General features: G+C 39.3%; 1 protein-coding gene across 2 annotated transcripts in view; it reads left to right on the forward strand.

Annotated features, from left to right (window-relative positions):
* The window catches only part of HPSE2 (heparanase 2 (inactive)), a 634,074-nt gene that overhangs the window by 583,876 nt on the left and 22,767 nt on the right, over nucleotides 1-27,431 (forward strand). The window contains exons 10-12 of one of the 2 annotated variants that reach the window (XM_041746030.1): nucleotides 19,131-19,276; nucleotides 26,459-26,605; nucleotides 27,260-27,365. In XM_041746030.1, coding sequence (XP_041601964.1) covers nucleotides 19,131-19,276; nucleotides 26,459-26,605; nucleotides 27,260-27,314 — 348 coding nt within the window. In that variant the 3' untranslated portion in view covers nucleotides 27,315-27,365. Of the gene's footprint in view, nucleotides 1-19,130; nucleotides 19,277-26,458; nucleotides 26,606-27,259; nucleotides 27,366-27,431 lie in introns of those variants that run through there. The other variant, XM_041746029.1, reaches the window with a different exon arrangement.

Below are 27,431 nucleotides of genomic sequence, written 5' to 3' on the forward strand. Positions count from 1 at the left end.
CCTTGTAGATGGCCTGAGGGTCTAAAACCTGTGGCTAGCCTAGCAATTTAACTTTGCCCAGGAACAAGGGGAGAGATGAAGAGACTAACCTAGTTATCTGAGGCAGTGTTTCTTTTCTCAGGAAAGATCCTGAATTTAGAAGTGCCTCAGGCATAGAAAACCCTTCTCCAGTGTTCAGAAAAACTGAAGGGGGGAGCTAGCCCCTTCTCCTTATGCCAGTTGAGTTCTGGGTGTATTTGTCCTGCAGACCGTGGATTGATAGAACCACTTTGGTCATGCTTTCCCACCAGTTACACATTGTAGCCATTTCAGGTTCAGCCATGCGTGCCAGATTGAATTAAATGCTTTTTAAAAAGTCTCCAAAGCAGGAAAACATCTTTCTCTGATTGGTATTTTTTTTTTACATATTTGTTAATGAGTGTCTGCACAATAAAGATGTGGTCTGTAGCTTGTTTTCCAAGGAAAAATCCAATTTGGCTCTCATGGATGTTGCTGCTACTCAGATATAGTTTAATTCTGTAATTGAAGCAGCTGTGGAATAGCTTGTGGACAATGCAGTGTTCCTCCACAGGCTTTCCTGGAGCTGTCTGGTTGGAGACCACCTTTACTTTTGTGTTCCAAATCCCCTGAGCTTGTCAGAGTGGCTGTCAAAAGAATGTCTCCCCTGGGGCTGGTTGACCCGCCATTGGCCTGTGAAAGCTGTGGTCAGATCTGTGGCTGACTTCACAGACTTGATTCTTCTCCTTGTAGTCAGAAAGGTGCTAGAGCGTGCCACCCAGCACAAAGGAGCAAACCAACTTTTCTCCAAATGCTCTTCCAGAAATCTCTCCACTGGCTCAGCATCTGTAGCCTGCCTAAAAGGCAGTGTTATTCTTCTGAAGTCTTTTCAATAAGCACCTCAATGCACTTAACTTTCCTGACTTGTACAAATATATTGGGCACAGAAAAACATTGGTGGTAAAAGAGCACAAGTTGGGGAGAGAGAATCTGTTCAAGGCTTGACTCCTTCTGCCTACCAACATTCACAGACAAGGCTATTTAGAGAGAGTAGGACCTCTGAGTTAGATGAAAAAGTTTACTTAGGGACCAGGTAAACCATGAGCTCTTCAAGGTGTGACATTGCCTTATTATTTGTTTGTCCAATGCATCATAGGAACTCAGTGAATATTGCCCAATGATAATGATAGCAAAACCAAAGCCTCTTCTACTACCTGTCCATTCATTTTTAGTGAAGGTAGGACCTTGTCTCTGGCCTGACTCTCTAAGCCTTTAGTGCACACAGGTACCTGACCCCCAGCTTTTACATAAGAGTACCACTATGCACTTTTAACCTTTGTCTTTTTTTCCCACTTTTTCTATCTTATTCCTGCATTTTCTCCCATATATATCTTATCCTCTACTTCTTCTCTTGTGATTGGTTAGTTATTTGACTTCTGTCTTATCTACCTTGGGCCTTGTTTTCCCCACCATTCATCCTTTCTAGAGTACATTCAATACAATAAATATAAGCACGGGTATTCACAGAAGACAATTATTCATAGTACAATCAGCTAATATTGTTCAGTGTCTACCACTCACCAGGCACTGGGCTGATCCCTTTACATACATTAGCCTTATTAATCCTCACAACATCCTTATGAAGTGGGTACTTGCCCAAGATTGTGGTCTTACCTAGAAAGTAGTGAAGTTGAACTAGAACCCAAGTCTGACTTCAGTTGCTGCCATGCACATTATGGCTTACAAAATGACATTGAAGAGGCCTCCTGAGTGAAACACAACTTCTGTAGCAGCAGCCTTCTTACCCTGTGAGGACATCTTTCCCGATAAAGCCCTATTCACTTAAGCCCCGTCTTCACTTACTGTCTCCTGAGCTGTTTCCAAGCAGTCCAGGTCAAAGCTCTCAATCACATTCAAGAACCTTCCCTGATTATCCCAGCATGACTTTGCCACCTGCCTGTACTATGCTTTGAGAAAAGCTGAAGGAATATTCGGGGGCACTAAAGTCTGTGATGGAATCTTTCTCTTATTCCTATTTCCTGGGTAGTAATCCAAGACCAAGGGAAGAAAACATTTATGAGCAGAAACTGGTTCAGCCTGCTGAGACTGGGCCAGGCACTGTCCAAGGCCTCATCTCATCCTGAATTTTCACCATGATCAAGCAAGGAAGGTTCTCATGGTTGAGGAAATTACAGCTCAGAACAGTTGAGTGAGTTAACAGTGAACACAGATAAATGAGTTTTAACTGGAATTCCAGTCCAGGGTGCCTGACTCCAAAACCCAGGCTTTTCTGCCCCTGCTACGAAGAAACACAAGTGTCCAGAAATCCAGAGTAGTCTAGGAATTCAGCTCTGTTGTCCAGGCAAAGATTGGAGCACAAGCTTTCCATGCTTGGAAACATCATTTGACTGGGGTGAATGGAAAGAATGTTCTTAAATGATCACTAACAAGCTATTAGACATTCTTACATACCACCATCATATATAAAACATAAGGTTAATGGGATGCTACATACTTCCACATCACATACATAAACAAGAAACATGAGTGTGTCCACAATACATTTATGAGATAGCCTGTGAAATGTAGGGATGCACCAATGTTTTCCACTTGCCACAGTCTAGGTCAGTGGTTTGTCAAACGAGGGAAGGTGACTTGAATGCTGAGGGGAGACTCGGCAGTGTCTGGAGGCATTTTTGTTTGTCACAACTGGAGGAAGGGAATGCTACTGGCATCTAGTAGTTGCAGGCTTGGGATGCTGCTAAATAACCTACACAACGCAGGGCACTCTGTCCCAGTAGAATTATCAGGCCCAACCTACCACTAGTGGTAAGGCTGGAAGACCCTACTCTCAAGTTTATGGTCTGAGTTTCTCTCAGGTCCTTAGGATCCTACAGAAGGGATTATTCCTAGTATATTCCACTGCACCTTGGATAAAAAGTAACTGCCTGGAACCAAGAATCTGTCTGAGAAGACTCACTGTTTTGTTTTGTTTTTTTCCTTTACTCTCACATTCTGCCACACTCACACTTCTAACCCCAGATGTGGAGGTTTTTTTTCCCAAAACAATCAATTATCCGATCCAACTGAGTGTCCTGTGATTCAATTTAGTTCTGAAACTATCTACCTGGAGTAGCATCAGGTCCCATCAGAGCTGTCTCACAGTACTGCCCCCACTTCAGACACCAATCACAAATCCCAGGCTGTCCCTTGTACTTCTGACCAACAAAGCCAGGGTTGCCATGACTCCCTCCTCAGGTCTGATAATTTACTAGAATGGCTCACAGAACTCAGGGAAACACTTAATTAGTCTTACTGGTTATTATGTAATAAAGAATATGATAAAGGATACTGATGAACAGCCAGATGAAGCGAGAAATAGAGCATGGTTCAGAAGAGTCCTGAACATAGGAACTGTGTCCCTGTGGAACTGGAGTATACCACCCTCCTGGCACGTGAATGTGTTTACCAACCCAGAAGTTCTCCAAACCCTGTGTTATGGAGGCTACATCACATGGGTATGATCAATTATTAATTCAATTTCTAGCCCCTCGCCCCTCTCTAGAGAATGGGGGAGGGGATACTGAGAGTTTTAAGCTTCTAATCATGCTTTGTCTTTCTAATGATCAGCCCCAACCCAGGACCCCAACAAAAGCAACCTCATTAGAACAAAAGATGCTCCTATCATCTAGGAAATTACAAGGGATTTAGGAGCTCTGTGTCAGGAAATGGAGTCAAAAACCAAATATTAGCAGGAACTGGGGGTAGAGACAAATATATGTGTATGTATTTTTTTTCATAGAATGTCTGAAAGAACCCAGTGAATTTAGGAGATTAAACAATCCTACTGAAAATCAGGAGAGTTATTATCACTTACTTTTCTGTTTGCTGGATCCCAACTTAAAATTCAGATTTTGGCAGTCTGCTCGTTTCTGCTTCAGTGCAGCACTCAATTGATTATCACATTTGTCCCAGGTTAGTTCTTCGTATTCCTGGCATATTTCTCCATGTGAAGGTCTGGAAAATGACATTCACATCTGGGCTCAAGCTTTGTTCAGGTCTTCTAGTGCAGCAGGAGCAGTACAGGGCATTTTGGTGGCCAGTTTAGGTGAGAAGCGTGCTTTCTTCTTTCCTTGTCCTGTACCTAGTTTAGACAGTGAAGTATGGCTGCTATTTAACTAATTCTCACAGAAGCATTCGTAGGAGGAGAAAAGATGGGACAGATTTTTATCTCTATGCAGAAGTGGCTCTGAATTTTTTAGGGATCTTTAAAGTGAATTCACTAATCAATGAAGATAAGATGTTGTTTCCCCCTTTAGCTGTATACTGACATCTTACTCATTTGATCAGGCTGGCACTTTAATTTTTTTTTCAAGATTTTATATGTTTATTTGTGAAAAAAGAGAGAGAATGAGCAGAGGGGAAAGGCAGAGGAAGAGGGAGAAGTAGGCTCCCCACTGATCAGGGAGCTTGACATGGGGCTCCATCCCAGGGTCCCAGGATCATGACTTGAGCGAAAGGCAGATGCTTAAATGATGGAGCCACCCAGGTGCTCCCAAGCTGGCATTTTAAATTCTAGTAACACTCTTTAATTATAGATTCAGAGAACTGCAATAATTAGATTTATTGACATAATTTTAGTATATTCATTCATTAATTCAACAAATATTTATTAAGCACTTACTATATACCTAAAACATGGTGCTAGATGCTGGAGGTACAACTCCAGCACTTAGGTACATTGCTTTATATCTCTAAGCTCCAGATCCTTACCTATAAAAAGGAAAAATAATAGTGTTATTTTGACAAATTCAGTGAGATAATACATGTGAAACACTTATTAAGCACCCAAGGGATGTTCATTGACTTTATTATGAAAAACATGGACACTGATCTCCCTGAAAGGTCTAATAGACAAACACATACAAGTCAGTAGGCAATTACCACACATTGTGAAAACTGCTATAAAGGGAAACTATAGGATTTGCCAGATCACATACAAGAGAAAACCTAACCTGGACTCAGGGTTTCAGAGGGTATTCCAAGAGGAAATTTCATTTAGATGGAAATCCAAAAAATATGAAACAGTTAGCCAGACAGGACATGGGAGGAAGGAGTACTCCAGAAGTGAACAGTGTTTCTAAAGGCCCAGAAATGAGAGAGAATGGGCCTTTTGAGGACCTGGATGAAGAAAGATAGTACTACTCAGAGATAGGTACTGTTTCCATTTTGGTGTATATACTTAAAGTTTAACTCCAGAGAAATGTTTAATTCTCCTCAAAAATAGGATGACCCTACTTTAGAGCCTGTTCTTTTTTTTTTTTTCAAGTTTATATTTAAATTTCAGCTAGTGAACATACAGTGTAATATTAGTTTCAGGTGTAGAATTTAGTGATTCAATACTTACATACATCCAGACAGCCAAGAGACATGTGGAAAGATGCTCAACATCACTCATCATTAGGGAAATGCAAATCAAAACTACAATGAGATATCCCCTCATACCAGTCAAAATAGCTAAAATCAACAACACAGGAAGCAATGGGTGTTGATGAGGATATGGAGAAAGGAGAACCTTCTTATGCTGTTGGTGGGAATGCAAACTGATGCAGCCACTCTGGAAAATAGTATGGAGGTTCCTCAGAAAGTTAAAAATAAAACTACGTGTATGGAGGTTCCTCAGAAAGTTAAAAATAAAACTACGTGGGCAGCCCGGGTGGCTCAAAGGTTTAGCGCGGCCTTCAGCTCAGGGCCTGATCCTGGAGACCCCAGATTGAGTCCCACGTCAGGCTCCCTGCATGGAGCCTGCTTCTCCCTCTACCTGTGTCTCTGCCTCTCTCTCTCTCTCTCTCTCTGTCTGTCATGAATAAATAAATAAAATATTTTTTTAAAAAAGGAGCACTTGCACCCCAATGTTTATAGCAGCAATGTCCACCATAGCCAAACTGTGGAAAGAGCCCAGATGTCCATCAACAGATGAATGGATAAAGAAGATGTGATACACACACACACACACACACACACACACACACACATAGGAATATTACTCAGCCATCAAAAAGAATGAAATCTTGCCATTTGCAATGACGTGGATGGAACTAGGGTGTATTTTAAGTGTAAGAAGTCAGTCAGCAAAAGACAAATACCATGTGATTTCACTCATATGTGGAATTTAAGAAACAAATGAACATGGGTGGGGGAGAAGAAAACCAAGAAACAGACTCTTTACTGTAGAGAACAAACTGATGGTTACCAAAGGGAAGGTGTTTGGGAGGATGGATAAAATAGGTAAAAGGGATTAAGGAGTACACTTGTCATGATGAGCACAGCACTAGGTGTTGTATGAAGTGTTGAGCCTGATTTTTTTCTCTACACCATAATGAACATGTTTTGACATCATTAATTATTATTCTAAAATATAATTTTTAGGGACTGTAAAATATACATAGTTTGATCTACTATAATTTGTTTATCCAGTAATTTATTTATTGAACTTGTAATTGTTTTCAGATTTTTTCCCCATTAAAAATAATGCTGTGATGACCATTGAACCAATTAAGATTCTTTGGCCATAGCAAAAAGAGGGAAGGAAGAAATCTAGGGATCTTAAGCAGAGAAGAAATGGGGTAGTTGAAAAGCTGAAGCACACAGCCTAGAAAGGATAATCCAGGGAAACATGGGACCCAGGTGACAGCACCAGTGACAGTCTGCTCAAAGTGCCACTCCATAGAATAAATCTATTCCAGCCACTCTTAATGTGCTTGGCTATACCATTCGGTTTCCAGATTTCCTTGGAGAGAAAGTCCAGCTGGGCTAATAAGATCACTTAGTCTCCTCAGTGGAGATCAGGGAACCTTGATAAACAGTATACAACCATGGCTGAATCACTTCCTAGTAGATCCACATGCTGTTATCAGGAGAAGGAATTTAGGGCACAAAACCAACAATACCTACTGCAGCCATCTTGCAGACAAATCTTTGCACATATTATGATTATTTCTTTGAGATAAATTATGAGAGGTGGAATTGTTGGGTCAAAGGGTATGCAGCAATTTGAGGCTGAGATGCATATTTCCAAGTCATTCTCAAGAAAGATTATTTCTGACAATTCCTTTTTTCTTTTCATTCTGATAAAGTATATAGAACATAAAATTTGCTAATTTAACCATTTTTAAGTGTACAATTCAGTGGCATTAAGTATATTCTCAATATTGTGCAACCATCTCTGCTATTTCCAAAATTTTTCATCACTCTGAATAGAAAGCTATACCCATTAAGCAATAACTATAACGTCCTATTCTCACCTACCCCCCTTATGCCCTCTGGTAACCTCTATTCTACTTTCTGTGTCTCTGAATTTACTTACTCTAGATGTTAATATAAGTGGAATCATACAATATTTGTCCTTTGTGTCTGGCTTGTTTCACTTAGCATGTTTTCAAAGTTCAGCCATGTTGTAGCATGTGTCAGAACTTCATTCCTTTTGATGACTGAATAAGATACCACTGTGTGGATAGACCACATTAAATTCATCTAGTGATGGACACTTGGGTTCTTTTCACCTTTTGTATGTTGTGAACAATGCTATAATGAACATTCATGTACAAGTGTCTGTTTGCCTCCCTGATTTCAGTTCTTTGGGGTATATTCCTAGAAGTGAAATTGCTGTGTTGGGAGTAATTCTATGTTTAATTTTTTGAGGAACTACCAAACTGTTTTCCACAGTGGCTGTGCCATTTGGCAATTTATTCTTGATATTAAACACCAAGAAGTCTTTCAATGACATGCTAGACTTTCATGATCTGACTATCAAAGTTGTTGAAATAAGGATAGAATAATGCATATTTGCCAAAAATAACTCTCACTGAAAGCGTATAATTTGGCTTCATTTTAAAACAAAATTCTCAGTTCTGCCCCTGGCATTTTGAAGCCAGACAACATCACTTGCCTTGTCTCAGATCAGATTCAAGATGGGCCCTTATAACCCTTTGTGCAAGCTTGTGATTGCTTCCACGTATTCCTGGAATCTTGATTTCATACCCCAGTACTTCTGGTGCCCCTTGAGTGATGACTCTCTGGGCTGCCTTTATAGGCTGAAAGCTTCCTAGGTCTTGAGTCTGCTTAGTTCTCTGGTTTGGGCATCATCCCCATTGTACTGAGCTAGATGTTCCTCACTGCTGCCATGGACTGCATCACAGAGCCCCACTGAGCCAGTGCTTCCTCCCACCCTTACTTAAGTCTGGGATTGATGAAGCTGAGTACAGAAAAACTCTGTAACTTGTTTCAAAGTAGATTACCCAAAGTCCAGCTGTAGATAAGACTGAGGAAGAGGAGCAAGGAGCAGGAGGCCAGAACAAGGGGTAAATGGGTATCTCTAAGCCCCTTTAGTATCCCCTCTTTAACAAGCACCTTTATGTTCCAGGTACTGTGTTAGGCTCAGGCACACAGCTGTGAGAAAACACAGCACCACCATCATGGAAGTCATAGTGTAGAAGAGAAGAGATATATGAACCATAAAATCCTACCCATAAATGTGTAAATACAAACTGATTCAGGTATCCTAAGAGAAACCATTTCTATAGTTCTATGAGAACATATAACACAGAAATGTGACTTAGCCCAGGCAGGGAATGCGGGTGGTCCAGGAAGACTTTCCTAGGAAAGTGACCCTAAAGCTAATACCTGAATTAAGAGTTAACAAAGCATATATGTATGCACTAGTGATCGTGCATACTGGGGAGGGATGTGTGGGATGAGATGGGGAGGTAATTAGAGAAACTGGAAGGCCTTGTCCAAGGTAGGAGAAAGAAAAAAAATCAATGTCCTCGAGCATAAAAGGCCAGGTAGAGAAAGACAGGATGGTAAGAGGCCAATTCATGTTTGAAAACCACCAGTTTAGCCACTGGTCTCTAGACTGTGAGCATCAGGAAGCCATTTGATAGTTGTGAGTAAGGTGGTTAAAAAAAAAAAAAAAAATTGATTGGAGGGATTTCATCCCCTCCAGGGAGGGTAGCAGGGAAAACTGTAGCTTTTAGTATTTCCAAAGATGCCTTAGTCACATGGAAACTTTCTGGATGTGAATCTTCCCTGCAGCTCCCTCTCTGTGGAGGAAATTGGAGCAGCAGGGTTCTTTCCCTTACACGTGAGCTCTGGCACACTGCCATGTCCAGCGCCAAAATCCACAGTGATGTTCCACTTCATTTCTTCTTGGCTCTCTAAGATCAGATACTAGATGAAGGTGGCTATTGGTGTAGTATTTATGCCCACTAAAACGTAACTAGGTTTTTTGTGACTTTGTAAGTCAGACAAGAAACTCCGTGAAGGAAAAATATTTGTCATTTTGCTGTCCACTTCAGTGCATCTATATTATTCACAAGAAGAAAATATTGAGATTAAACAAGTTTAGGCAGCTGCAGCAAGGCCTGCCAGTGCTCAGGAAAACCATAACCTTTGAATCTTGCAAAGTTATCATTTCACTCCCATTCATCCCTCCATCAGCTTCAGGAAGAGAATCTTAATTTGATCATTTATTCAATCAAACATTTATTGAGTGCCAATATCTATGTTCACAGGCATTGGGGATGCAAAGGTAAGCTCTGACCTCAAGGAGGCCTCTTCCAACAATCCCTAATCTTCTAAAACATGCACACATGTATACACACACACACCCAAGCACACACACATACCCCAACCCCCTCCACACACATACCAGTTATGTTTATGTTTTCAGGGAAAATTGTGATTTTCCTGTGATACAACTATGTAAATACTGGAATATAACTATTTTCATGAGGCTAAAGAAGTCTTTCAAGGAATAAAGAGAAGAATAAGCAGCATGTATTAAATATTTTATTTACCAGGCACAATGACAAATGTTTCCAGATATATTATCTCATTAAACCCCTATAAGGAGACTGGGGTTTAGAGATAATAAATCACTGTCCAGGATTTAAATGTGTATCTTTCAACTCTAAGCACATTATTTCTCCACTTTTGTTTCTCTGTGAAGCTTTCCCTGAATCTCCTGGTCATAAGTAATTGCTTCCTCTCTAAATTCCCAAAGTACTACAAGTGGTTTCTGCTCATGTGGAGTTTACTTTGGTCAGCCTCATTTTACAGAGAATTATTTACATGTATCTTGATCACTAAGTTCTTAGAGGACAGGAAGATGTCTTGTTCATCTTTGTGTCACCCAGACTCAATGGAAAAGTTTGTGTGCCACTAATATATGTTCAGAAAATGCTTGTAGAAGTCAAGAATGTATTCACAGCTCTCACTTAGTTGGTAAGCACATAGGGCCATAGCTCAGCACCCCGACCTCTAGTGTATCATCAAGGGCGTCATAGTCATGCATTGTAGCTAACCCAGTCTAAAGCCCAAGCCCTGATCACATCTCCATAACCAGCTGACCTTTTCCACCTTTTCAGCCTTGTAGTGCATACCTCTAAACTATTGTCTACTCTTAGGAAGCCAGATTCCAGGTTGAGGTCTATGATACGAAGTCCTGGCTATAAAATAGGGAATTCTGGGGCTCAGAACATGGTCTGGAAAGAGGCATAGGCCCTTGGCTCTGTGGACTTCTTACCCCATGGAGAGGGGTGCTGCCAAAGGAAGACCAGAGCTTGGCTCTCTAAAGCAAGGGTCCCCTTGCCCAGCTAGATCTATATCAATGGATATAGTAAATGTGAGAAGTAGTGGATGAAGTAAGTAAATAAAGACAAAACATAAACATTTCAAAAATATGCATTGGATTTAGTATGCACTAAAAATAAAAAGAAACTTCAGAACTAAATTTCAGGGACACATTAGGAAATATTCATCCGTTGTAATTTGTTGGATATCACTATCACTCTGATTTCTCTTAAGTATGTTCTGTGCTTGTCTCTGTCAAAACCTGATCACACTAAGCTTTTGTGGGCTAGGATTGTGTTAGGAGGAGGTGAGTTGAGGATTGAAGGGATATACTGTACTTGTCTTGCTGTAGTCATCCCATCCTCTAGAATTAAGGATTGGAGCACTTAAAAAGCTCCAAATCCAGGTTTCATGCTCATTCTCTGTATCTAATCAATCACCATGTCCAATCAATTTTATCTCCTAAGTATTTCTCAAAATCCCCTTCTAATTTAACTTCCTCACCTTAATCAAATGATCATTTTTCTTCTAAACTAATCTCCTAAATGGTTTTCTCCAGTCTGTTTTCTTCCCAGCTGTGAAAGTCAACTTGCTAAATGTAAATTGAATAGTATCTGTTTTTCTGTTAAAATTTTACAGTGGCTTCCCATTTATTTTAAGACAAATTCTAGAATCCTGAGGTCTACAAGAACTGGCCCTGCCATCCTCATTTTGTATTTACTGCTGAGTTCCAAGCTCAGTTGGTCTGCTTTCAGATTCTCAAACATTCCAAACAAACTCTTCCCCTTCTCAGAGACTCTTCCTAAGCTCTTTCTCTTGACTAAAACACTTTCTATCCTCTCCCCTCTTTTCTTCAAATCTTAAATGAAGTCTTTTACTCCATGAGAGATTTCTTTCCTCACCACAAGGAAGTGACCCTAGATTGGGTCACAAGTTCTATTATATATTGCAGACTCACAGAGTCCTCCATTACCATTATACAATTAAAATTAATTAATTACTTAATGCTTTCTTATTGCTAAATATAAGCTTCATGATAGCAAGAACTGCGTGTGTCTTATCACCACTATATACTTAATACCTAGCATGGAGCCATAAACATAAGATTCCATAATTCCACATTCCATAATTTAGTTCTAGCACCTCCTGCAAGGCAGGTACTCTACTAGGCGTGAGCTATAGCAATGGGTAACTAGTCTTAGACCTCAAGGAACACACAGTTCAGTGATTAATCCAGTAAATTCTGCAAAATTCTGTCAGTTTCTTTCTCTTTTCCCATTTATTTTGGTTCAACTTACTCTATATACTGCATTGTCTAGCTTTCAGACAGCAATTGACTTTTTGATAAATAGTAAAGGAAAAGAAAAGATTTAAAACCTCTGTCTTTTTAGTGTCATCTGTTATCAGTTTTCCCTCTCTAGCTAATAAATGAACACTATTTTTCTTCCACCTTTCCTTTGTCTGATACACTTAAAGAATGTGTGTTTGTTTCTCCCTCTGTCCCTTGAAAATTGCAGTGCATTCTTTGCTTTAGATTTTTTTATTGACAAAAAAGCCATTATATTAGCCCTCCTTCTTGATGACTCTTACTGTCTGAAAACTTCTATTTATACTCCATCTTTCTTTCATATAATGTCTTGTTGTTATTGTTTTCTTTTTAAAGATTTTAGTTATTTATTTATTCATGAGAGACACAGAGAGAGAGGCAGAGACATAAGCAGAGGGAGAAGCAGGCTCCAGTTGGAGAGCCTGATGCAGGAATCGATCTCAGGATCCCAGGATCATGACCTGGGCCAAAGGCAGAAGCTCAACCACAGAGCCACCCAGGTGCTCCTTGTTGTTGTTATAAGATATGTATGAGCATTCTTCATTTTTCCTATCTACTCTATACATAGAGGTCATTTCTTCTACTTTTTCATGTCATTTCCTTAACAGATATTCATTTCATTTGCTTAGTTTTACTTGTGATTATATAAATGGCACATATCTATAGTCAAATAAAAGAAAGAAAGAGGAGAAACGGAGGGACTATCAAAATGAGGCCCATAAAAAAAAAAAATAAAAAAATAAAAAATAAAAAAAAAAAAAAAATGAGGCCCATAGAAAATATAATTTGATTCTGTTGAGAGCTGGTGTACATGAGGGAGAGATAAGGACAGAAAAACAGGGATGGTGGAATTTTAAAAAGAGGTAGGATAAATAGGGAACTGAGAAGAACGAAGGTAAGAGAGGAGTCTGAAAATTGTACATGGAACTAAGTAAAGGTGAAATTTTCACATTCAACTTGACTTTTAACCTACCATCAACTCCCACCAACCCAAATCTTCTATTTCCCTGAAGGAAGAGATGATGAACTAGCAGCATATTACCATAAACTCATCTCTCTTTGGGCAAAACAATTAAGGGATACCAGCTTATGGGTGGATTGACAATGTCATCTTCAGAAGGGAAGCTCTGGTAAACAAATGCATACACAATTTTCTTTTATTATCTTTTTAATATCTTATTTGACATGTTCAAAAGATTATCTATGCCTACATGTTACTTTTAAAGCAGAACAAAAACAGCACCATGACTCCACCACCCAACCCCAAAACTAAGCTACTACCATCAACCTCTACGTTCTCCCATTATGCAATTCCCAATTCCTCCCACCCCACCCCATTATCCTAAGTTTCATGTTTATCAACCTATTGCTTATATACCTATATACATAATGTTACCACAAATATATGTTCACTTAAACACTCATATATGTATGAGCCAAATGTAAGTATTTTTTTAAAAAGCAAATATTTGCCTACAGCATCTGAGAAACACACAGATATTGCCTAGATCACATACTTTACCTGAGCACACTATCCTTGAATTCCAGGAGGTTGGGTGGGGTGGGGTGGGGTGGGGTGGGGTGGGGTGGGAGGTGGGGAAATAAAGGCTTTTGTCCATCCATGTGTGCTTTTAGAAATAAAAGTGGAAGTAAAGAGATCATTGCAAATAGATTGCATAGAATACCAAAAGGATAAGCAGAGAAAAAAGGGGAAAAGGAATACAGAAACACTTTGAAAGTGCTTTCTCTAGAAATGGAAAATCAGTGAATCTGCCAATAGAGCAAATTTGAGGCTTAACACCAGATTCTCCTTATTGCCATACTTACTACTAAATGGTTAACAGAAAACTCCTAAAAATAAAATGTTTCCTGATTTCAGTCTCTGAACAGAAAATATTTCCATGTTTTCTTCTCCTTTCAAGATTAGTTTTCATTGTGAAACATCTAGGATACTTTCTGAATAGAAAAAAAAAATAGATGATTGTGAACTTTGAAAGAAGGAAAAGAAACAAACAAACAAAAAGAAATAAAGAAAGAGAAAAGATTCCTTGACTGGAAGGAATTTACTTTTCACTGCCTTTTGTATTTATGGATGAGAAGACTCAATAATATAAGAATGTAAACTCTTCTCATTTGAGCTGTAAATTCACTGAAATTCCAAAGTCCCAGAAGATTTTGTTTAGATACTTAATAATCTAATTCTGAAATGTCTGTAGCTGAGCAAAGGTCCAAGATTAGCAAAATCATTCCTGAAGAATAAGATAGGAGGGTTTGCTCTACCAGATTTCAAGACTTATGTAAAACAATGGTAATTAAAACAGTGTGGCAGTGATGCAGGACAACACAATGGGACAGAATAGAGAACCCTGAAACAAACCTATGAATATATGAAAGTTTGATTTATAACACAGAGGACATTACAGATCACTAAAGAAAAAGAGACTATTTAATAAACAATGCTGGTATAACTGACTATCCACATAGAAAATATGAAGTTAGGCACCTACCTCACACACCATACCAGCAGATCAATTCTAGATTGATTAAAGATGTAATGGTTAGAGGGAAAAAACCTTCAAAAGTTATAAAAGAAAATATAAAATATCTATGAACTGGACATGAGGAAGGACTTCTTAACACACAAAAAGAAGTAGACATTTTGTGCCCACTAGATTGGCAAAAATTCAGTCAGAAAAGAACAGATGTTGGCAAGAATGTGGATCAAAGGGAACTTATACAGACAATACTGGAGGAAGTACAAGTTGGAATAATTGAAATCACTTTGGAAAACAGTTTGGCATTATCCTGTAAAGTTGAATATTTGTATATTTTTGTATGACATAGCAATTCCACCCTTAGATAGGTGCTCTTGAACAGTGCTTCTCTAACTTTAATCAGCATCAGAATCACCTAGAAAGCCACACAATTTTGGGGCCCCACCCCTGGAGATTCGAATTCCTGGGTCTGTGAGTGTGTATTTCTGAGAAGCACGCAAGTGTTGAGGCTGCTGCTGCTGCTGGCTTCCCATCACAGTGGAGCAATGCTTCTCCAGATTTCCTCACTTGTGTCTTGAGAAACAGGAATAAGAATATTCAGAGCCACATCGTTCAGTAACAGCAAAAACCTGGGCACAACCCCAATATCCATCAGCAGGAGAATGGAGAAACAAACTGTAGTATGTTCACACAATAATGTATCATATAACATTGCGAATGAATGAACAAAAGTACAGGCAGTAACCTGGATGAATCTTAGAAGCATAATGTTAAGTGAAAAAAAATGAGTTGCGGAAAATTACATTCAGCATGAGACCATCTTTATAAAACTAAAAAAGTAAATAATATATTGCTTAGGAGCAAATGTATGGATAAAACAAAATATGAAGCAAGTGAATGAAAAACACAAAAATGGGAAAGGGAAGAGTCACATATGGGACACCTGAGTGGCTCAGCAGTTGAGCGTCTGCCTTTGGCTCAGGGCATGATCCTGGATTCCAGGGATTGAGTCCCGCATCAGGTTCCTTGCATGGAGCCTGCTTCTCTCTCTGCCTGTGTCTCTGCCTCTCTTTCTGTGTCTCTCATGAATAAATAAATAAAAATCTTAAAAAAAAAAAAAAAAAGGAGCCACATAACTAGATGCCACCACAGAGCTGTTAAAGTAGCTTTTCAGGTGGGTGGCAGGTTCTTATATGCTTCAGAACTCTCATATAAATTATAGGTACACAAAAATTTGTTATAAATATTTGTCATATATATACACATATATATATGGAAAACATATACATAGTATGGAAAACAATTTTTTTAAAGATTTTATTTATTTATTATAGTCACAGAGAGAGAGAGAGAGAGAGAGAGAGAGAGAGAGAGAGAGGCAGAGACACAGGCAGAGGGAGAAGCAGGCTCCATGCAGGGAGCCTGACGCGGGATTCGATCCCGGGTCTCCAGGATCGCGCCCTGGGCCAAAGGCAGGCGCTAAACCGCTGCGCCACCCAGGGATCCCCTGGAAAACAATTTTTAAATGAGTGCCAGACAATCAGGTAAGCTAAATGAGACAATGTTATAGGGAAAGTAAAATTGTAATAACAATTAAAATACTCATTGGACTTAGTAAGTGACAGAAATGATCCTGAAGGAAATGTAAAGGACAAATTTGAGCTAACCTCTTGCAGAGGGAAAACAAAAAGATTGAAAAGTGATGAGAAAGGAGATGATAGATGTGCAGGATTGAGGATGGAGGGTTCACAATCAGACTCCTGAAACAAAGAGTGAAGCAAAGAGAAAGAAAAAGAAGTCAAAGCTATATTTAAGGAAAATTTTCATTGGTAAAAAAAAAAAGACCTTAGTCTTTCTGATCAAAAGTATTCCTCAAATATCAGCAAATTGATGCAGAAACCCACATTGACATGTTTCCAATAAAAGTTCAAATACCAAGGATAAAGCATGCCTTTATAAGCATTCTGGCAGAACACAAAAGATAAAAAATAAACAGGCTAACCAAACATAGACTAGAATTCAGACTGGCCTCAAGTTTCTCTGAACAACAAACGCTACAAAAAATTATTTCAAAGTTGGTTTGTAAAAATAAATTGATATGACTAATTAAAGAAAGTTTGATCAAAGAAAAATAAAAAGTGAACTTGAATCTCTAGATATTAAAATGTAAACTACAATAATGAAGTGATATAAAACTGTAAAATACAATGTGTTATATTACATATTACAATGTTATATATTTATATATTTTTACATGTGTATATAAAACTTGGTGATTAAGATGGATTTAAAAATACATTATCAACTGTATGATGCTACAACTAATTCTTGTAGAATAATTTAGAAAATAATAGTACCATATCACAAAATAATTTTCAGTGAATTAAGAGGTTATACTTTTAACTGATGAACAAGAAGAAATATCTGTGAAGATTGATCTGATCCTTGTGTGAGGAAGGACTTTCTAAGAATAAAAGAGGTGAAAGAAATCAAAAGGAAAAAAATAGATATTTCCCTATAATTTTTTTTAATTCTCCATGTCAAAAAATCATAAACAGTGATAACAAGTGAACTACACACTTGGATGGAATATTTGTTCAATATACATTCCAAAGATTCTTAACAATAATATGAAAAGATGTATTACAAATCAATAGGAAAAGGATAGTGTCCCATTGAAAACAGGTGTGACTGTGATAATCATTTAACAAAGTTTACTTCAGATCAAAAATACAGAAATTGTAGTCAAATAAGAACAAATGAAACAATGAGATTTTTTTCATTTATATGATTGATGATCATATTTGGCATTTAAGTATTAGGAGACCAAATTTCATGGCCATTTTGAAGATACTTAATTAAGGTTAATTAAGGTGGACAGTTGGGCAAGTCTTAGAGCTCACTATTCAGGGCAGATTTAGAGCTGTTCTGGTGGCAAAGGGGCTTGGAGACTTTGTTCTGATTTATGCAATTCAACAGATACTTTTAAGCAGCTGATGTTATAGATAAACACACAAGGAGAAAAAAAATCATTAAAATATTTCTGCCTAGAAAGATGAAAACTGAGAAGACATGCATGATGTCTTTTAGACTTTGAGAAGCATGCCCACATTGAGTAGCATGATTATGGAATTCCAGAACTGGGGGGAGGGAAAAAGCCCCCAAACAAATTAGGAAGCCCTTTATTACATGGAGAGTTATAACCACTAAAGTCATTACCCCATGATTGGATATAACAGCAAATACAAAATAAATACAAAATACAAAATATGTCTTGTATCAAGTATAAAAACAAAATATGGTAATAGCAAATACTATAGAAATTAAGGTGCCAGTGAATAGACTTTTGTAAGGTCAGATACACGTATGGGTCACAAATTGAATATTTATTCATCAGTTACAAATGGATGCCAGAATGGTTGAAAGTATCATATTCCTTTAGTTTAAAATTATTCATTTTATTTTAGAATTATTGAGGATGACCAAGAATTAGCACCAGGGTTTGCAAACATTCTTCTGTTTGTGTTTCTGACTCTGGAATTCAGAAGTCTGGTCTCTTGCCTAGAGTACCTTCCTCTCCCTCCCACCACACAATTAGTCCTTAATGATAATATTTGAAGGATGACTTGTGGATTCTTATATTGATGGCAATCCTAAAGATTGGAAATCTTCTATCCTACAGTTAAACACAAGTGATAAACCAGTATGAAAGTAAAGTTAAAGAAAGTAAAAAATTTAAGGCCCTGACAGGTTATTATTTCATATGTGAAAAACTTTGATTCATTTGTTTTGTATGCTGGTCTGACTCCACCCCACTTAAATTTCCCCATTTGGTCAGTTGAAAAGGTCACTTTATTTTTTTTTTCCACTTCTTATTTTTATTTATTTTTTTAATAATAATTATTTTTTATTGGTGTTCAATTTGCCAACATACAGAATAACACCCAGTGCTCATCCCATCAAGTGCCCCCCTCAGTGCCCGCCACCCAGTCACCCCCACTTCTACTACATTTGAGGAAGTCCCTGGAGGGCTGAACCACTCTGGCCCTAGAGAAATCTCCTGTAAGGTGACTGTGAGTTTAAATACTCTCTCCTTCTCACAGTGCCTTGCTCAAAGCCCTGCTATTCTCTGGAGGAGAAGTGGACCCCAAATTGCCTAGTACCTGTGATGTGTCCAGTTGCCTAAATTACCCAAGGACTAGGAAAAGCATAATTTGCACCAAGTCCACACTTCCAGTTGTGGTCATTCTTCTCTATTATCACTTTATTTTTTTTTAATTAATTTTTATTGGTGTTCAATTTACCAACATACAGAAAAACACCCAGTGCTCATCCCATCAAGTGTCCACCTCAGTGCCCGTCACCCATTCCCCTCCAACACCCGCCCTCCTCCCCTTCCACCACCCCTAGTTCGTTTCCCCGAGTTAGGAGTCTTTATGTTCTGTCTCCCTTCCTGATATTTCCCAACATTTGAAAAGGTCACTTTAGATAGTGCCCATTTCATTATCAACCCAAGGTGAGCACTTCATCGTGTTGATATGCTTAACTGAATTAGGGTCTCTAGTCACGATTCACTGTACCCCTGGTAAGAAGTAGTTTCTGGCCTGTGTGTTGGTATATTTACCTTTGACACTCAATGTGCATGTTTCTCTGACTCTCCACCTCTCTATTCTCCTCAGGACTACTGGCTCTCTCTCCTTTACAAGCGCCTGATTGGCCCCAAAGTCTTGGCTGTGCATGTGGCCGGGCTCCAACGGAAGCCACGGCCAGGCCGAGTGATCCGGGACAAACTAAGGATTTATGCTCACTGCACAAACCACCACAAGTAAGTCTTCAGAGAGATGTTACTTTGGGCTACTCCCAAAGGGCCTCAGGTTTCAAATCCCCTCTTAGAATTCCATACCATTTGGGACCCCTGTAAGACTTACTGTAAACTGCTTCTGGAATTATTTTACTTGCTCTTTACAGGTTTTAAAGGATCTCTTTAAAAGGATCTTTAAAGGATCTCTAAAGCTATTTAAAGGATAAATAGCTTTTTCTCCAAGTAAAACCATTTTCTCACTCTCAGAAGATTGATGCACAACCAGTTCAGAAAAACACATGCCATTTTTTCATTTACTTCATCCAACAAATTTTTATTGAGCATTTTCTCTGTGCCAGGTGATGTAATGTGCATGAGGCTTTTGTATGTACCTACGCCTGAACCAAGTCTAGAGATATAAAATTTGTTCTTATGATCCACCAGCAGAGCTTGAAGAAATAAGTCTACATTTCTAAGGTGTATGCTGAAGAGCTCTACCACTAGAAACCTAGCCCTAGATCTGTGGTGTCCCAAGCTGGAAAGCCCAAAGGCAGTCACGCCAGCTTTAGAATCATTTTCAGAATTTCAGAAATCTTTCCAGCTATTTTAAATGTTAAGAGGTTAAATAAAATCTGGGCTTCCTTTTTTACAGGGCTGGACTTAGAACAATCAGTGTGGTAATGTGTGGCTATCCTTCTCTTTTTGATCTGAAGCACTGGTTGTCATTGAAGTCTGTAAACAAACAGGAAAAGTAATTATCATTAAACTGATAAAGTTTAGCAGATGCCATTTTAAAACATGAGAATCATAAGGTAAAAACTGTAAACAGCCTAAAGCGAATCCCATCTGACCAAATATGGCTTTCTTACATCACTTCCTGTTTAAGGAGCAGCGTAGGCAGCTCTGGAAAAGAACTCTTTCTCTTAATGCAGGTGGGGGAGGGGGAGGAGGAAGCTAATGCCTCCAGCCAGACCTTCATTCCCGTGGGCCTATCAGGGGCAGATCGTGGTCAGTGGATAGCACAAAGAGCTCCAGTGGTCAGGTTACAACAGAGGCTCTTTCCCCTTCCTTGATGAGAGAGGAGCCAAGTCAATTAATTTATCATGATAAGATTTTTCAAAGAATCACTCTGAACATAGTGGGGCCAGGGGCCAGTTGTCTTGTCTGTAGATACAAGTGCCTATTGTGGATGAGAGGAGGCTGGTTTGGGCAGAGGCCAGAGGTTTTCAACGTCCCTTTTGCTCAACAGGAAGCTCAATCCAATACCTGACAGAGAGTGACTGCTTTATGGCTTTGGCTGGAGTTATCTGATCCCCACACAAGGATACATTGTACTCCTTGTCTCCACCCTAGCCCTGAGGTAACCACTCAAAAGGAGGACCCCCAGCTTCAAGAGAGAAATATTACCCTTAGCACCTTTTGTCTCTGTTGGGAAGCACTTCAGTTGTGCCCTTTTATACTATCAGTCTGAGGAACCAGGGGGAAAATGTCAGTAGCCATGGGCTTTGCTGACCTTTGGTGTCCTCACAGAGGGCTCCTCACATAGTCTCATCTCAGTGCTCATCCTGACATTCTTTGACATTCTTGTGGAGAGTTGTCACTAATAGTCTGAATATACCATGAACTCAGGGCCAGTGTCTCGTTCATTTTTGTACTCTTGGTGTCTAATATAGTGACTGGCATGAAGAAGATCTCAGCAAATGTTTAATGAAGGAAGGAATGAGTGAATGAATGCAGAAATAGGACATCAAGACATCATGGAGGATTTACAGTTCTGGCTCTCTTCCCCTTTGATGTCAGCACATCATCCAGAAAGAGGTGGTGTGGTAGAGTGGCTACAAATTCTACCATTCACTAACATCATCTGGATCTAATATTCTCTCTACATCACCAGCACCCCTCTACTTTCCATGGGAATGCACTTCAGAACCTCTCTGGGGAAATGGTGCCACTGTTCTGTCAGTACCATCCCTCTTCCCCATTACAAAAGAGAGACAAGACTAGACTGATGCACATATGACCTTCATGATAATAATAGGGGTGAAGGTCTTGTTGTTCCTATTAGAAAAGTAGGCCCACAATGAATGCATGGAACTGGCTGGGGTTGCAGATCTCCTACATGTCTATTGGTGTCAAGTGCCCCAGATTGGTAGGCACAAAGATAGGACAAGTGTCTCTGCTCCTTCTCCCTGGAAAGCCATGTGTCTTGTCTGTGTCTGCTCATCCCCCACAACAGTCATGAGGAAGCACTACTGATTCACTTAGTTGATTTATGGTCAACAAGCTCAAGGTCACAGAAATGTCCCAGAGTGGACATCTTGGACTATTCACTCTTGACCAATACTCTGAAAATATATATCCTGGATCAAAACAGGGATTGGGTGAGAAAGTATAAACTTACCAGTAGAACAACCCAAAGAGAATATCTATTGAAACAACTCCTGAACTTCAGTGTATATTGAGCACTTGCTGTATGCCAAGCATCTTGCCAGATATCTACACTTATATTATCATATTGAATTCCAAAAGTTTTATGGTATCACTCCTGTATGCAAATAATAACAACATTAATAATGCAAAGAATTTTACACTTGGGAAGAAACCTTAGAGATCTTTTGGCCCAATATCCTATACAACAGAAATTCCTTTTACAACCTCCTTGACAGTTATGCAACCTCTATTTGAATATCTTACTGAAAAAAAAATGAATATCTTACTGCCTTTCATGGCAGCCTCTTACATTATGGTTTGTTTCTGACCTAGGAGAGTGTTGTGTTTTACAATCGATTTAGGATAAAAAGTGTGATATGTATACCAACACCAGCAGGTGTTCCACTGCCTTCTGTTCTAGAGTCAACAAATTACGAGCCCGGTGGCATGGCAGTTCTCACCTTAGATCTTCTTGTTCAGAGAACAAATAAGTTTTGACTGGGAAACCTTGTTTTATAAATCATTCTGCTGAAACAATGTATGTTTCTGGGGAGGAGCTGAGGTCTTAAGCCAAGTTCAGAACCAATTGGAACCTGGTGGATACTGAAGCAAAATTGAGCCGAGCCTTTTGGGGTTCAAGTTTGTTTATTATTGGCAAAACATGACTTCCTGTTTTTTAGAAGAAATTTTTTTAAAGGCTCATAAAAAAGGTTCCTGAGGCTTCTTGGACATCAAATGGCTCTTACAAAACAATATTTTGATGAGTTAAGTGTAAATGAATCAGAAACATGTGGATTAAATTTCCCTTAAAATACACAGGGGCTTTGAAATTAGGGGAAAAAATGTTTGGCAAAACATGGCCTGACTTTTACCGAACCCAAAAACTTTGAGTTAGATTTGGAGACAATGGACCAACCCAGTTCTCAAACACACGGACTTTCACTGGAAATGACCATGGATTCCAAAGCACCGTCTTGTCTTCCCTTTTCTCATCTCCCAGCTTCACTGGAGACATTCCTAGAACAGTGACTACTTTTTATCTGGAAGTCAAGATGCAGCTCTCCATATGATGTCCCCCACCTCTTAAATCCAGGATACTCCACTTTGAGCCTCCCTTCCCTGACTCACTTCCTCCTACCCCCATGGCATCACAGAGATGTCAGGCAGCAAAAGAACAGCCAGAAAGATGAACTCCAGATGCATGGATTCTCTGCTGGGGAAAAAGTCTGACTGTGAGTGAGACATGGAGTAAGATAGATGTTCTACCAGACAGAAAGAGACATTCGCTAAGAGAACCAAAAGCCACCTGGACTTGACCTCAGAAGACGATCGATTGCCTGTGAGCCATTCTTTCAGTCAGATCCCTAACTTCTTAGGGAACAACATTCTTCCAAGATTATTTTTCTGTGAGCAGAGAATATATATTCTTCAGGAATCTGGATTCTCGACACAGTACTTTCAGGTTGGTGCTGCACTCCCTCGCCAAGAATGTGTCTTTGCAGCCACAGGACCTCTGCTTAATATCCTTGCCCATCAGCCAAGCAGAAAAAGGGATGGGTGAGGCAGTCTTCAATGCCAGTTCCTACCTGAAGAGGCTCCATGAATTCTGTGAGAGCCTCTGCACAAGGGTCTCTGAGCTGGCTTGCTGTATGGTTTGTCTCCCCCAGGGGAACTATGTAAATAAAAATCAGACCATTGCCAAGCAGCTTGAAAAGACAGCTTTCCCTGTAGCAATGCTGTGCTGTCAGGTCTCCCTCCCACCCACCACTTCCCTACATCCCACCCTTCTCCTCTATAGTCTCCCAGGGCTCATTCTGCCCCAGCTTTGCAGAGGAGAAACTCATAAATGCAAGTGTGCAGCTCTCCCTCCTCCACTGCTGGACTTGAGAAGGTTGTCTGATGGTAGTTAGCACAAGAGTTTACTACAGTCTGGCAAAATTGGTACCCGTGCATGCCTACTTTTGCTCATACTGAAGCCCAGAGTATCTGTAGTTAATGTTTCCCTCAATTTCCTCAGCTAAACTAAGCTTAAAGCCCATTAATAGAATATAGTTAGTGTTCTTTTAATGATGGTAAGTGATTACACAGTCTAGCATCCTTCTTCTGAGCTCTGGTGATATAAGTCTGTTCAGTAAATGGGCATTCTCTTCTGACCTAACTCAGTTGGCTACAAAAACGACTTCACATGCTTTAGAAGACTAAGAAGGACCAGAGGAGGAGGAACCAGAGAGAAAAGTCATTTAATAATTTATCAGAATATCAATGCAGGCATTCAGAAAGCTTGAATACAATGAAGTACCCTTCTACAGATGCAAGAAAAATCTTCTGACACAGTCAGTGGAATGAATACACATTAAGAATTCTTCTAATCTTAATGGATTGCTCTAGGCAAGTGGTTCCCAAACCCACTTCATCTGCCAAATATCCTAGAAAGATTTAGACACACACACATACCTACACATACACACACAACAGCTCCCTAGTTCCCATCACAAATGGATGGAATCAAAATCTCCAGGATGAGCCCTGGTAACTGTTTTATTAAAAAACAAAAACAACCCAAGTTATCAAGTTGACCTGCCCTCAGTCACTCAACTCTTAATTAGCACCTTTAGAAGTAGAGGTGAGTGACCCAGAGGCTAAGGGATGCTGTTTCTGCAAGGAATGATATTTTCCTCTGGGCAAAGTTGACTTAGAGTTTCTCTGAACTCCTTTGAAGGCAGGACTGGGTCATTTCTTCTGTTTCCTCTCATTAACCCATCCAGATGGGGCCCTAGGGGACCCCTTAGAAACAAAGTCTTTTTTCCTACAAGAAAGAAGGAAATCATTATAGTTTTGTTGATACATGCTGAAAGGCTCTTGCATGTAGGCATATAGTTCTCCCAGGCTTCTGAACATCCTGTGCTGGTTTAAAAGGATTCCAAAATGTGAATAGGTTTATAATCTTGGTGTAGATAAAACAGCAAAAGCAGAAATGAAAAAGATCAATAAATTTGACTACCTAAAAGTTTTTAACTTTTATACATCAGAATACAATATAAACAAACTGAATTGGTCAAAGAAATCCCAGGGGAAATTTTGCAACATACATGCAAAGGATAACTATTTTTAATAAATTGTTTATTTATTTATTTATTTATTTATTTATTTATTTATTTATTTATTAAAGATTTTATTTATTTATTCACAAGAGACGCAGAGAGAGAGAGAGAGGCAGAGACACAGGCAGAGGGAGAAGCAGGCTCCATGCAGGGTGAAGTGGGACTCGATCCCCCAAGACCCCAGGATCATTCCCTGGGCAGAAGGCAGCACTAAACCACTGAGCCACGCGGACTGCCCAAATAGTTTTTTTAAATCAATAGAAAAATGGACAAAGGACATGAATAGTCAGTTTATAAAAGAAGAGATGAAATGGCAAACAGGCGAATGAAAACAATGCTGCACCTCAACATAAATTTTTAAAAATACGTATTAGTACAACATCAAAATCTCACTATCACCTCTTAGGTTAAGAAAGATATTTTAAAAGGTTAATATCCATTGATCTTAAGGGTATGAGGAAATGAGTGCTCTTATAGATAGCTGAACAGAGCAAATTGGTACAAGCTTTCTAGAGAGTTGACATCAGTGTTAGCAGTCAGGATAGGTGAGGTTATGCTATGATAATAAAGGACCAACAAATCTCCATGGCTTTCAATAAGAAAGTGTATTTCTCATTCATACTACTTGTCTGTCATGGCTCAGCCGTAGCTCTGCTCCACATCATCTTTGTTCCAGGACACAAGTCAATAAAATAGCCTCTGTCAAGAACATTGTTGGTCTTCTGGCACAGGGAAAAGAGACATGGCAAAACATAGGCAGCCTCTTAAAACTTCCATGCAAAGATTTTAACATGTCCACCCATGTTTCATTGGCCAAAGGCAATCATATGATCCTTAGGGTTCAACACATCAGGGCAGAAAATCTTCCCACAGGGAGGAGCATCACTGGGAATGAACCAGAAGATTTGGTTAGGAATCATGTGATGTGCATTCCCCTTGACCTAATGTGTCCAACTTCCAGGACTTTATTAGAAATGATGATATGCAAAAAGTTTATATAATGGCATATGTAATTTGTAATGGCAAAAATTTGAAAAGATGTAAGTCCCCAAAGGTAGAGAATTAACTAAATAAATTATATTACATTTCTATAATGAGGAATTTAGCATTCTTCTGTAAGTAGAAGAAAATACAATAACTTAATAACATAGAAATATGTCTGAGATGGTCACGAACTGAAAAAACAATGTGGTCCCAATTAGATGAAAACTGAGAAATATATATGTATGTGTCAAACTACTCAGTAAATATTTGAATTAATATTGAATTAATAAACAAAAAATACTGGAAGGATATTTACCAAAATTGTATCATATCACAAGATACTTGGACTATGGGAGAATTTTCTTTTTCTTTTTGTATTTCTCTGTATTTTTCCTTTTTATTCTCTGCAGTCTGCATGTTTTTTTCACACTCAGAAAAAGATATTTTGTTTTCTATAATCATTGTAATACATTTAAACAAAAACAAAAAGAGTGTGGTGGGAAGTTGGTATCTTCTTTGCAAGAAACCACAATAACAAGGCCTTCCTGTCTTTGAAGGTCAAGAGTGACCAAGAACCATAAAATAAGTGCCCTTTCCTGGGGGAGTCCTGTTTGGTGCAGTCTATAAATTATTTAGCAGCATCTAACTGACCACTTTATTTCCATTTTCCCCTTCTCTCTCTCCATCTCAGCCACAACTATGTTCGAGGGTCCATTACGCTTTTTATCATCAACCTGCACCGATCAAGAAAGAAAATCAAACTGGCTGGAACTCTCAGAGATAAGCTTGTGCACCAGTATCTGCTGCAGCCCTATGGACAGGAGGGCCTGAAGTCCAAGTAAGCGCAGACCTAGAAATGGCTTAAGAGCAAGTGCAGCAGGAGCTGGATGGGGGAGTTGGGGCGGGGGGGTAGGGAGCTAGAGCTGCCTCTTTCCTGCTGCTAATTCACTTGGGGGCTCAGTGGGATGGAGTCCATGGACTGCTGACTCCCTTTGGGACTCTGGTCAAGCCCTACCTGGTCTTTAGGCTCAACTGTAAAGTCAAGTGGTAGATAAGGTATTTCTCAACAAGGGCATTTTTGGTATCTGGACAAGACAATTCATTATGAAGGATGATCTCATTTCAAGCTACTTATTTGCACCCTGGGTCCCTGCCCACTAAATGCCAATAGCACCCCCTAGTCATGTGACAACCAAAAACCCAAGAACCATGCCCCTTTCAGCTGTAATATTCTGTGATGCTGTATCTCCCTGTTTGTCAGCATCTACAAACCTCACGGGACTAAAAGGGAGGAGCACTGAGCAAAGAGTCAAAAGTTCAGAGGTCAAGCGTCTGTTCTGCCCCAAAATTTTATAACTTTGGGCACATCACCTCTTGGATTTCAGTTTCCTTATCTGAGCATTTATTAAAAGAGACATTATATTCTGGGGGCTCTGCAATTCCCTCAAACTCTATGAATATATGCTTCTGTAACGCTCCATATTTCCCTCAGTCTCTCCCAGAGACTATTGACAACACTGACATCTACCAAGAGGAAGCAGTTCTAGGCCACAGTGAGAAGAGCTTGGTCAAAGGCAAGGTCACCTCAGCTCCCCGAGTAAGGCCTCCCAGGAAGGGTATGGGATGCTGTACAAACTGGGAGCATTCCTAGTCCATTTTTAATG

The sequence above is a fragment of the Vulpes lagopus genome, chromosome 2 (assembly GCF_018345385.1).
Source record: "Vulpes lagopus strain Blue_001 chromosome 2, ASM1834538v1, whole genome shotgun sequence".
Taxonomy (NCBI): Eukaryota; Metazoa; Chordata; class Mammalia; order Carnivora; family Canidae; genus Vulpes; species Vulpes lagopus.